At 36.7% G+C, this 13,294-nt stretch overlaps 1 protein-coding gene and 1 long non-coding RNA gene across 6 annotated transcripts in view; both read right to left on the bottom strand.

Annotated features, from left to right (window-relative positions):
* Positions 1–382: 382 nt before the first annotated feature.
* Positions 383–4,215, bottom strand: LOC135610542 (uncharacterized). Of its 3 annotated transcripts, none has more exons than XR_010486174.1 (4): positions 3,849–4,215; positions 2,716–2,810; positions 2,438–2,647; positions 383–2,206 (listed from the first exon to the last, which is right to left on the bottom strand). It is a non-coding gene; the product is annotated as an uncharacterized LOC135610542 (long non-coding RNA). The 3 variants fall into 3 exon arrangements; XR_010486175.1 differs by having other exon boundaries at positions 2,438–2,547; XR_010486176.1 differs by having other exon boundaries at positions 2,716–2,802.
* A 2,687-nt stretch (positions 4,216–6,902) lies between these two features.
* LOC135610541 (pre-mRNA-processing protein 40A-like) overlaps positions 6,903–13,294 on the bottom strand; it is a 28,494-nt gene continuing 22,102 nt past the window's right edge. For 2 of the 3 annotated variants that reach the window (XM_065105190.1, XM_065105191.1), the window contains exon 29: positions 6,903–13,235. In XM_065105190.1, coding sequence (XP_064961262.1) covers positions 13,101–13,235 — 135 coding nt within the window. In that variant the 3' untranslated portion in view covers positions 6,903–13,100. The remainder of the gene's footprint in view (positions 13,236–13,294) is intronic. The other variant, XR_010486173.1, reaches the window with a different exon arrangement.

Here is a 13,294-nt window from a genome sequence, read left to right as displayed (position 1 = left end):
TTTAAGATTGGAAAGATCTGGTAGCTCTCTATGGGAGAGTTGAACTATGGAGTGCGCAGGCAGTGAGCTGTGGGTGTGTTCAGATACTGTTCCACTTTAGATGACACTTTTCGTCTCTGACCAGAGTGCAAACTTAGGTTGTTGATAGGTACTTTGATGTAGATAGTTGAAGAATTAACCCAGAATAATCACATGACTCTGGCAAATCAAACCAGCTTCTTCTCCAAGAACTTGTTAGGCTCCTTGGCAATCCCATGTATGGAGAGATAAGGATCAATTTGTTCTGCAATCATGCACCCATCTGTCGGCAGGAACTCACCTGGTAAGTGCTCAAGAAGGTCTCATAAGACGTTAGTCATGCACAAAAAAAGGAACTATAATATGTAGCTTTGAATGATATTATTGGGTTGAACTAGTTTTGACAAATAGTTTAGAATGATATAAAAATGTGATCGCAACGACATCCACAAGACCCTGCCTCTTGATGCACAAGTCAACTGGATGCTGATTCTTCCACTCATTTCTAAAACCAAGTTATCTAGCAAAGATAGATGATCAGTGAGCTAGCTTCTTGGTCAGATTCCTACGGATAAGTGTGAGTTTGAACACTTCAAACAAAGAGAGAGAAAAGCATATGTACCTAAAGAGGTTTGTAAGCCATCAAGTCGCTTTCTTTCTTTCTTTGAATTATCTGCAGCTAACTTTATGGAATTGAGTTCATAGAATTGATCCAATTTGACCTCGGAAAACCACATTTTTTTCTCTGTTTCACACACTCAAGCCTAATAGGGCACTGATCATGCATATCTGTGCTGATGTTCAAATTGACAGTGGAAAAATATGCATCAATTGAGAAGGATTGGTTGATTTGCATAGACTGGCAATGCCAGCCATGTATTCCTTACGCGTCTTTGGTTTTTCTCCCTTTAAAACCAAAGATAAAATTGGAATATTTTCATCAGCAATATTCTCGGCATGCTCTTTAACAAAAGCCAAAGTATCATCCATCTTTCCCCTTACTCTATTACATGACTAAGTTCCATGGTGGCTTAAACTTGTGGTCCTGCCTTTTGATCAGTGCTTAACTTGCTGCAAGAGAGCAGGAAAAAAAGCTAGTGCTCTTTGAAGTGTTATGTTCTTGGCTGGCCCAAGGAATTTGGCAGTGTCTTCTACGATTCGACAATCATGCAACATACTTAGAGCATTGATTGATCATTTGTATGCCGAGCTGACAACTCCGAGGATCAAATTTCACATCATCTTCGACCAACAAGGAAAAGAATACTAGTGCTTGGGAGATCATTACAATTCTTTGTGCATTGCTATCTCATGCAACATTAATGCTTTCTTGTTCTATCTTATCTTGTCTTAGCCCAGAACCTTTGCATAGAATTGATAGTTTGGACTGTGGATAATGCTGAATGATTCCTCTTGTTGAAGGGGTTGTGCCAAGTGATCTCCAAGAGAACTGTCAGCCACAAGTGATGCCATATGATCCACGGCTGATGCTCCAATTGTTCATTAAAGCTCAGTAGTCACTACCATGCCCCATATCAAGGATCATTGTCAGCTCCAAAAGATCAGAATCGAATCTTTTGCCTTTTGTCATGGATAAAAGTTTGTGGTTAATGAGAAGAGATGTTATGCTTCAGTGGCACACATGGGCTGATGGATTCTTCCCTAGAATCCACACCTGCTGGGTCTGATAAAAACCCATTTCTGATGCCTCTTATGGTCTTTCCCAATCATCAATTTGCCGATGTTGGCAAATCAATCTTTGTAATCATAATTACTATGACTCGCATGATCTCAGAAGTGACTGAACAAGATGCAGAATACAGCTACCGCTCATGCATTAACCTAGTAGTGTGGTACTTGTTGACCTTTTCTGAATCAAACTGCAGATGTTCCAGTTCTGTTGGAGCTGGTTCAGGAGGAACTGCCCCTTACAAACTGAATCCAAGATCAAGTTAAATAGGCTCGTTAATCTATCTGATCTCTCCATGAATCAGCCCATTATGAAAACCACAAAGCCCGTTCCAGATCATGATTGCTTCTGAGTGAGCAAAATAATGATTCTGGAGTGTTGAGGGTTTGCAGAAACACTGCTGCTGTGCTTCATACGTGCCGATATAAAGCCTTTATGAAGTACACAAATCTTTTCATATGTTCCCTGCCTGAGGTGTAGATATATGCAAATGGAGTTCTGCAAAGCATAAAGATCAAATTTAGACTTTAGAATTCTGTCACACACTCATAGTGACCAGTTCTTCAAGAAAAAGTAGAGAGTGAGAGAGCAAGAGAGAGAGAGAGAAAAGAAAGAGATAGATGAACACTATCAAATTGATGCCACTACTACACACCCTTTGAAGGTAGTGAGCCACTTTAACCTTTATTGAAGCACTACTGCTTACATGTTTCCCTGGATAGCACTTACCCTGGTGATCAATGTCGTTCTGACTGTCTGATACTGCAGCCAGCAGCATGCAACAAGGTTGAAGTCTCCACCAGGTTGAGCAGATTACAATGGCATGAAAAGAGGCTATCCTGTTTCAAATGGAAGCCTGATCAAGGTTGGGAGTTGACAAGTCATTCACACAGCCCAAGCAATTGAAGCTATTGCGGTAGGTCGCATGGGGAAAAGCCACTGTGAACAGGAGTAACAGGAGACAACATCATAATGTGAGAAGATGACTGCAAGGCATGCATTCTTACTTGTGGCTGTTCTTGTGACTTCATCTTCCATCTGTCATGCAAGTGCTTTCAGGTTCCAACCCAGTATTTCCGACCTCCCTCAAAGAACTGTCAATCTACAGAGATATCAGCATCATTATGTTGGAAATTAAAGTAAACTTTGTATTTAGATAAAGGGTTGGTTTAAGATTTTCAGTAAAATTATTCCCATCAAATCAAGTTAGACTGTAGTCCTTATAATATAGATACCTAGTCTTATCAAGAAAGGCACTGAGAGATTTAGGATTTGAGAGACTAGAATAATTGAGAATATTAGTTCAGGATTCTAAACTCGATCCGATAACGAATGTGCTAAGTAGCTTGGCTGGTAAAAAAATAATTGTTTGGCAATATGGTTTAAGAAAAAGCAGATCAGAATGAAGGGATATATTTACAATAAACTTTGTAGAATTGTCAACTAAAAGCCCATCTGCATTTTTTTTGGGTTCCATTCACAAGGTACATATATTCCTTGCAGTGGGTTTATGATATATTCCTTTATGATTTATTCCTTTGGTCATCTTTACTGGCTTTATTCCATGCAGTGCCATCTCAGGAAAGGGAGAAGAAAAAAATACATATATTCCTTGCAGTGGGTGAAGAACAGGATTCATGATGGGAGCTGCAGCTTTCAACTATTGGCATCTCATGAAAAGAGAAAAAGCTACTGCACCTTTGGAACTCAATCAAAACTTTTGGCATTAAATATCTAGATTTTTATTGTAAGTTCAGTCAAGTCAATGATATCCATTAGCAACTGCTAAGATTTACATCACCACATTTGGCAGTGTGATTCCTTGCAAATGCAAACTATTACTACCAAAAGAACAATCAATCAGAAGAATCAACACTAAGACACAGACTTAGAAAACAGTAAATAGAAAATTCACAAGGCTTATGAAAAAAAAAATCTAATTTTTCATTATATATTAATCACAAGGTTTTTGACCTACCATTTAACTAGATATAATATCTTGTAAAGAACTGAACAGCGGAAAATTATAGAGATATTATGATTTGTTGTTGTCATCGCTGAGAATTCTAATTATAAGAGCTCTTTAAGGATCAAATTAAACCCAATTTTTAAACCACCAATACAGAGATTTGTTTTTTACCTTAAATTAATTCCTCGGATCAGAAGGTGCTTAATGAGAGCAGCGGCGACGTGCAGGAGAAAGAAGAGAGGAGGAGGAGGAGGAGGAGAAGGTAAAACCGCCCTTTTTTTAGGGTTTCCACTCTTCTTCTTGGGTCGCAGGCGAAGAGAAGATGGGGGTCGGAGACCCCTTTTTTTAGGGTTTCCTCTCTTCTTCTTGGGTCGCAGGCAAAGAGAAGACGGAGGGCGGAGACGGACAACAGCTGGGGGGAGGATCCACTCCTGCGTCGATATCATCGAAGCAGCCCTTTCCCATCGCCGCCATAGGAACCAGCCTTTTCCCATCCCGCCGCCGCAGTAGCGAGGGCACGGCGGTCCGTACGGTTAAGAACTTGGGCTAATTAAAAAGTATTATTACCCCTTAGTAACATCCGAATTTAAAAAGTTTATATTAAAATTTTTTAATTATAAAAATAAAACATTTGAGTCTATTTATCCTATCATCATCGATTTACCTATAAAGATAATAAATAAAAAAATAATTTACCTATAAAGATAATAAATAAAAAAATAATTTTAACATTTCGATTATATTTTTTTATAGTGATAGATGATGACTGGGGCGCGGGTGACTATTGTGAATGAGTAGGAAAAACGATAACGAGAGATAAGACAAAAAAAGAAAAGAAAAAGGATGACGTAGATGTCGATGTTCAACATTTGTGTCGACATCGATACAAATGTTGAGCGAATCTAACGTCGCTTTGCATCTACATTGACACTATCGTAGTTGTCAAGTGATGCCAACGTAGATACATAGTGATATCATCTTCCTCACATCATTGTCAACATCAATGTAGAGCAATATCACTCTGTATCGACATCGGTGTCAATGAAAATGTTGAGTGACTCTTTCGTTGTTCTACATTTGTATTGCTGTCGACGCAAATGTCGAGTGACACTTTCGTCTTTGCATCTACGTCACAATCGACACAATTTGTTGAGCAACACTGACACAAAATATCAATATCTACGTCGTCCTCTCGTCATCGCTCTCCCTCTTCATCTACAACAATCACTTGTGACTCCTAATGACATCGTCCACCACCACTAAAAAACCATAATTAAAATATTAAAATTATATTTTTATCTATCGTTTTAGTATCTCCGTCAATAAAACCGATGATGTTAGGATAAATAGAACTAAATATTTCACTTTTATGATTATAAAAATTTTAATAAAAAATTTTTAAATCTAGAGATCGAGATACCAAAGAGTTATAATTATAATTAGATCCATCGATGCCGTATCATTAAAAAAACAAATAAGATACTCAAAGAGATACGCCGAGGAGCAAAACATCAACTAAACACAAATGGAACATTAACTACCCTTAAAAAGAAGTCGTATTTACGAATGGCAATCGTAGAAACATTCAGATGTTACCGAAACCCTCAACTAATAATCCCAAACCATATCCGATCAAGAGATTCCACCGTGCTGACAAGAATTGCAGCATCGTCATCGTCGAATAACGATCAACAGTAGAAATGGCTTCCATCAAAGCAGAGGAGAAATCCAATCCAACCGCAGTCATTCGGATCGGGTTATCTCGACCAAAAACTTGGGGACAAACAGATAGATGTCTACTTTTCCCTCCCATTCTCCTTCGATCATATTACTTGTTCTTCCTAGTAAACGAAAGAACTCGACCTAGAATAATAGATTGTTTCTTTTAACCGCTTCATGTCCCAGTCTCATTAACTTTGTCGAATAATATGCAAGCAAATGCTAAATACTCACTCGCGATCCCCATCCATCATCGAAGGAACATTGCATGCTCGATGCATCTGCAGATACTGTATGTGCAAGTAATGTAAACAGGAGGAGACTAACCTGATTCCATTTATTGGCCTACCCATCTCTCTCCATCGAACTCAAAAACTTTGGAGTCTTCTTCTACGGACTCACAGGGCTTCAACTTCTCATCCCCGCAAAGGGGTGTCTTCAACTCTACATCTCTAACTCCAATTCGTACAAGATGAGATGTAGAGTTATACTCGAACAATGATGAAAGCATAAGTGACCCTCCAAAGGAGCAACGAGAACATGCATCATTTGTTCTTCCTGGGCCAAACAACTGGAAAACTAGGAGCTTGCTTTCAGGCACTAAAACTTGCATTAGTCATATAAATAGGACCATTGACACCAGAGATGCAGAATATACACTTGATTGCATTTTTGATGAAAACATATCCATGTAGCAAGTCTTAAGTGACATGAGAAAATGTTTAGAATGCAGAGTGAGAATTGTAGGCATATACGAAAAATAACTTGTGCATAAAAGGTGCAGATGATGCTTTTGTTTTCTTCTCTATGATAGGGTTACCGAAAAAAAAAAAAAAAAACATATAATACGATCTGCCTGAGAATAGTATGCATGCATACGTTTCTGACAAATACATGCAACAATTAACAATAACTCGTAACATTGTGCTCATCATGAACAAAAAGGCACAATAAGTTGTGATCATAAAAACAAAATCCCCTCAAACGGAAACAACGGAACACCACCACATTTGTTCCTGATGTGTTGCCGGAGATGATCAAGAAAATTCCAAACTGCAATCTGCCATCTGATTTACCCGGAAAAATAAACTCCATGAGTGCACATCAACCATCTAACTGTGCGTAAACCTCAATTCACGTTTTCATCTACTTAAGGATCGGGCTATGACTAAATCTGAGATGGTAGAGTTGATAAGTGTAGCCAAACGACAATTAATGAGACAACCATGGAAGACCTGAATCATATAACAGACCCATCTACCAGGGTAAAAAGAGCACTTGAGTTAGATGGACATATTATTAGATAAACACCTAGGGGGTCAAGCAAGACAAAAAAGTAGAAGCCAATTACCAGATAGTACTATAAAAAAGAACTAAAAATAGAAAACAACAATTATAACTTGCATCACATATTTCTCACTTCAAATCCATTTTAGTTGAGATTTCAGAAGTGGGTGGTTCTGGGCAAAGAAAAAGCTCATAAAATCAACTGCAAAACGGCAACCATGTTGAAAGCATGGGGCATTTGCTGCAAACTTTTAAAAGAAAAAGGAACTGGACCCCAGGCTGGTCCAGTTTTGTTTTTCAGATTGGACTCACAATTACACTGGCTGAAAACCCTGTAGAATAATCAGGCTTTTCAAGCAAAAAAAGAACCTATCAGTTGCAATAAATCTATTAGTCTTCTACGTTTCTGGCAAAATAACAAGTTTCAAATTTCATGACACGTCAATCTAATTATTCCTCCTATGTTATCAGTCTGCCACACAAACAAATGCCAGTATGCCACTTAGTTGCTGACATCGTCAAACCACTGTCTCTTCATCTTTTATATCCCTGCAGTCTAATTCTTCCTTGGGCTAGAAGCAACTGCATCAAAAGCATCAATTATTCCGACACACTGCAAACCAGAAAGGAAGTGAAGAAAGTAAAGTCCATGGGCGAATGGCGAGGCAAGGGGTCTTTTAGGGTGCTCTCCAAAATCTTGATCCCTTACCAATGATCAGTTCATGTTTTTGCCCAGCAGATGGCACTCCAGATGGTGGTAAATAATTTTGAGAAGATTGCTGACTACATCCTTTCAGGATTTTCTCAATCCAGAAATTGGATTCCTGTTATCCATCCATCTGTCCTGTTTAATTATAATCCATAACAAAGCAATAAGCTTTACCTGGAAAAGATGTGATATTGAGATTTCATCCCTCTTACTATGCATGAACCTTTCCACAAAATTAAATTCTATAACAAACTTATAGTTTCATAATCCCCAAAGTCTGTTCTTTTAGTGATTTTCATTATACATTCTCTGTTAAACCTTATAATTTTTAAAATTAGCAGAGCATCTTAATGTCAGGGATCAAAATTTAATTTCTGTGATTCCTTTGACATCAAATTCAATTTTTTTCATGAGTTTAAGTACACTTCAAACCATTGCAGAATTTTGTTTCTTTGATCATTATACAACCATAAATATACCACAAATGATTTCTTACGTGATATTATATACTTACTGTTTTTAACTACTACTTATGCAATCTGAACAGTCGAACCACCAATCCGACCAGCAACCCAAGCCTTAGCCAGGTCAATAATTATTATACCATTATTATCATAATTATGATACCAGTAAGTAAGCTAGTAAGGAGCTCCCAAAATTTGCAAAACCAAACTCCTAAGCTGCATTAAAAGACAAATTCTAAATTGTAAGGTATCTGGAAAAGAAACAAGGTAAAGCATGCCAGCAGAAATTATGTCTATAAGAGTAATATTTAGCTAATATTTAACTTTTGCACCTAGGTCAAAAAATGACAACTCTTCATACCACTTGCTACTAGCACTACGCCATGGTCCTAATAATTCTGAAATAATTCACCAAAATTCAGCATCTGATATAGATGTGAAAGGAACAAAAAAAATGAGCTACTGATAAATAAAAACCAAATTGCTTCAGTATCTGAACCAAATGAACTTAAGTTGTGACAAGAACCAACAAGAGAAAATTGGTCAAAAGGCTATATATAAGGCCAATGATATTTTGGAAATTGGTATGCAACAAGTTTCAATTAATTTTGGCCAAAACCAAGTACAACCAAATCAATTTCAGTCAACCACTCAAAAATGGAGTACAGTAAAACTATCTAAAACTAGCCAAAGCTCATACCAAGTTGGTTTTGCCCATAACAAATCATCACTCAACATGACACCAAGCTGATTTTTCACTGAAAATGAATCACTTCTAGATAAATTCAATACGATCCATTCCAAATTCAAAATTACAAGATGCTTATGCACCAACAACATCTGAGAGTCACAAGCACCACCATCTAACTATCAGCATATATTTACAAAGCAATTCCACTCATCATTGTTCAGAACTCAATGAATAGAGCAGTCAACAGATACTTCACTCCAAAACCAGATTATCTCCTCCATTACTCTCTTCGCGGCATTCTTCTCTATCACTATCTAGTTGTAATCAATTTTCCCAATCTAAATTACAAGTTTTTGGTCCCAAGAGAAATATCACTAATTAAATCAATAATATCAAATTATTTTTATGTTTCTAATCAAATCTTTTTGGATCCCCTCCTCCACCTCTCCTAGTAGCAACAATTTGAATTAACTTACCTCACCACCAAAATGGTGCATTGTATGTTCTCTTTGGAAAAGTTCAAGTCATCTTAAATGGTTTTCACTCAAGTTGTCAACCAAAGAAATTATCCCTATTCAAGGATTTTAATCTTGGTTCATTTCTAGTTTTGACAACCAGTAAGACTGGTATACCGGGTGGTACACAGACCTGCACTACTTGGTCTCATCGAAAAATAATAAATTATAAGAAATCCTGATAGCTACCAATATTATCCATTATTGATGGCTGGACCAGTATATACCAATATGTACTTCCAATGTCCCTAATTGCTCTCAAATGCAAAACTTCTAAGTCTATCTTCAAGAAACCATGCATATACTATAAACTGGAATAAGCATTCGCTCCGATTCTTACATCAACATGTCCACCAAGATATTTTATTTTGTCAAAATTATCCTTGGGTTGAGATTCGAGAAAATGTCCACCAAGTCCATGACAAACCAAAGTTTAGGTCCATGAAAATGATTTCTCATTTTCTTTTCATTTCTAATAGGCATGTTAGATCTTCCTCCACCTTTCCTCAAACCAAATCTAAATTGCACAAACCAACCTTATCAGTGCATTTACAAGTCTCATTTAGATATGTTATAACCACCTCATGTATTTTTTCCTTATTTCAAATGTTGAAAATGCCTTATATAATTTTTCCTCATTTTGTCCTCGGTTGAGATTCGAGACTAATGCTAATTGTTTGAAAAATGCAAACATTGCGAATTCTACATCCATCTCAACAGCACTATATTCTTTTCATATATGTTGTACCCAACATTGAAATCCATAGATTATGGCAAGCCATAGAAGTCAAAACTACCTTTTCAAAATTTCAGATTTGTCTAAGATGTACAGGATGATTACACTACATTCTCAATGCCCCTATTCACTGTAATGAACCCACTCTAACTCTATCAGTGATAATTTCTTCAATCATCCTCTCATGTTGAATAATAAATACAAGATAAATGAAAACTTTTGCTGTTACGAACTTCTTGGTCCATTCATATTCTTTTCTTGGTTCATACTGAAGTCATTCTTCAAATTAGGTCCTGCTTGGTCTAAAACCCTTTATTGCCAAGGTTTGTCTCCCAGGCTAAAGTAACTTCTTGATAGCTGCCGAAGTGTTCAATGCCTAGAAGCTAAAGTTTATCCCAGACACTTTCTTTCCGCTCTTTAAGAGAGACGCATTTCTTGTTTTTTTGGAAATCTGCCCCAATTTTGGAGCAACTTCATGAAATCACTTTCCATACAGCACTCCCCTTGGCCATTTCCTCACTATCACAAACAAAATTAGACAAATTGCAGGGAATTTTTTATGCGAAAATTTGCATATCCCAGAACTTATCAGAACTGGAAACTAATCCTAGGGTTGTAGAACAACCCTAGAGATTTTCCACAGCTATGTTTTGATATTTTTTTAAAAAACTTGCTCAATCAAACCTAGAGATCTTTACATGTATAACAGCCATCATGAATATGTAAATAAGCTAAAGTTGCAAGCAAATGAAAAGCATCACAATTATATGGACCAAGCAAAAAATAGTCATGACCCTTGCCTTACGACAATGTTAAAACCAAAACAACCAACTTGAGAATGTAAATTGCAAACAAAGAAACGAAGCAAAAGAAAAAAGGAGCGAACATAGACAAAATGTCAAGAAATCGTTGGCTTTTCTAGTATGGCCAAGAAGCATTAACAATTACCACCATACAGCCACAATCAACTATCATTATTAGACAAACTAACAGTGCAAACTAGAAAAATTTTATTGAATACTATGCACAATGCTTGAACTCTGGATGCTCCAGCCTACAACTAACAAATTGTCTATCAGTTGTCAGGTACTTGAGCCTGGTCAGGCTGGTTTGTGCATCAACAGCTGGGCATAAAGCCACAGTAGCAATCCTCCCACCAAATATATGGACTACGGAGTCATATAACAAAGAAATTGTACACAAAGGCCCACATGGTAACATGCACTTACATATGCAAGTGGGGCCAAGGACAGGAAGATCTTAAACATGATGAATTTAACTGCTTGGTTATCCTATGCAACTTTTTGCCTTTCCAGATTAGTATAAGAGAGACATATTTTCTTACCGGTAAGTACTTAAAAAAACAACTTAGCCTGTTACCTTATTCACATCAAAAATTGTAGCATTAACAAACCAAGGTCCCAAATTCAATTGGAGCAGTTAAAGATAGGGTAGATGAGCTAAAAACCAGTAACTTTGGTGGTTTGAAACAAGGACTGCAATTTTGTGCCGACCAGCTGTGCTGGTAGTTGGCTGATCCAGTATGTACCGATCTGTATTAGTGTACCAACACATGGTACGTCAGAACATGTTGACAGTTACAAAAAATGCTCAGAAAATCTTTGAAAATACATGAAAATTAGGAAAAACCATAAATTAGGGCATTTTAATTAGAACTAAATGCAAATTTAGTTATATTTCAATAAAAATATCCAAATAAGGAATAGCGGTTTTATCTTTTCTGGACGTTTATGAGTAGCTTTGTGGCACGTTTTGAACAGTTCTTCCGTTGATATTGAATAAGATTGAGAATTTCTGAAAAAGAGAGAATGATTGAGTGAGAAAGAGTGTTAGAAAATATGAGATTGAAATAGGGTGAAAGAAGGGAGGAATGGGGTTAAATGGGCCTTGGAACCAATTCAATCTAGCATCTTGATTGATTTCATTCTAAATCCGACCAGCACCAATCGGTACAGGCCAGTGACGATCAAATTTCGATGAAGGATGTAGCATTCGACACGCCCCCAAAATTGCAATACCGCCCAATATATGGTGGTTCGCATTCCAATCAGCTATCGGATCGATACATACCGCCCGTACAATACCATTTCAGGTGGTATGTTAAACCAAGGTTTGAAAAGCTTCATGCCTAACTTTGGGACAAAATAACAATATAGCAAACAAAAGCAATATAAATCTCAAATAAAAAATGATAAATATGAAAACAATATTCAAAGAATTATAAAACCTGAAAAAATGGAAATCAAAATTAATGTAGAACACTTCATTTTATAAAAAAATATTGAGGAACAAGTTTCTGAAATTGCAGCATCTCATTCAGATTGTTCTGTTGAAGCAAGGTCTTGCATACTCCTCTCAGACTTCAAAACTCAGATGCAAACTATTTATATGCATACACATGAATTCTGTTCTATTGGTGCTATTAGCACCTTATAACCCTCAAACCATGACCATCATGTGGAACATTAAGGTGATCCTACCATCGGTCAAACAGAGCAACATAATATGCTTATAGGATTGCATTAGTAGCCAACAATGATTGGTAAGGTCAGATACTGGTAACAAATATTATCTAAAGAAAAAAGAAAATAATTGATACACTTTCAATTTTAGGAAGATAGTTGTCCAAGTTATGGAGCTTGCAAAACCTTTTAACTTGCATCAACCCATGCACTTTTCTTTCAGTTATGACTGACTACATAACAGCAATAATGATCTTGAGAGAACTTAAGCAGGCAACCATGTATGACATGTTTAATAAAAGTTCATGCATCTCACGATTTTGTCTGCGCAAAGTGCAAACCAAACAGGCACTAAGTGGCATGCATAAACATGGAGCATTTAAACATCCAATCCCTGAAATACTAGATAACCAACACAATAAAACAGAAAATGCACCTTTGTCTTTGCAACATTGTTGTTATTATCGTCAAACTTATCTTGATATGAACAAATAAAGAACAATATGGCAAAACAACAATGAACAACTCATACATCTGAGCAGTGAAGTCAATACAAAGGCATCACTATGCTTTCAGCAATTTCTGGAAATCATTTCAGTTTTGGCAAAAGGAGACACTTTTTAACAGGATAGAATAATGAAACTACAGAAATAGTTTTCATACAACATTAGACACTTAACAGCAGCAATGTATTAGCAAAATTTAGCTGTTGATAACATCTATCAACAAAAAGTTAAAAAAGCTACAACCTAAAAATTCCCAGTAAGAGAAAGGATAAGACCATGACAAATCACTAAAAGAGCAGAAAGTTAAAAGGAACTAACGGATTTCCCCATCTTCGCCAAGTTCTCCATCTTCAAGTTCTTCATAACCATCATTACTCCGAGATCCATCTCTATCCTTCTTATGCCTCTTGTGCCGATTTTCAGTATCAGAATCAGAAGCATAAGCATGCTGCAAAATCACCAGGTTTGGATTTCCACTGGTCTTATTAATTTTACTTTTGCAGCAAA

This window comes from Musa acuminata, chromosome BXJ2-4, assembly GCF_036884655.1.
Source record: "Musa acuminata AAA Group cultivar baxijiao chromosome BXJ2-4, Cavendish_Baxijiao_AAA, whole genome shotgun sequence".
NCBI classification, from domain to species: domain Eukaryota; kingdom Viridiplantae; phylum Streptophyta; class Magnoliopsida; order Zingiberales; family Musaceae; genus Musa; species Musa acuminata.
This window is presented reverse-complemented; position numbering and strand designations above follow the sequence as displayed.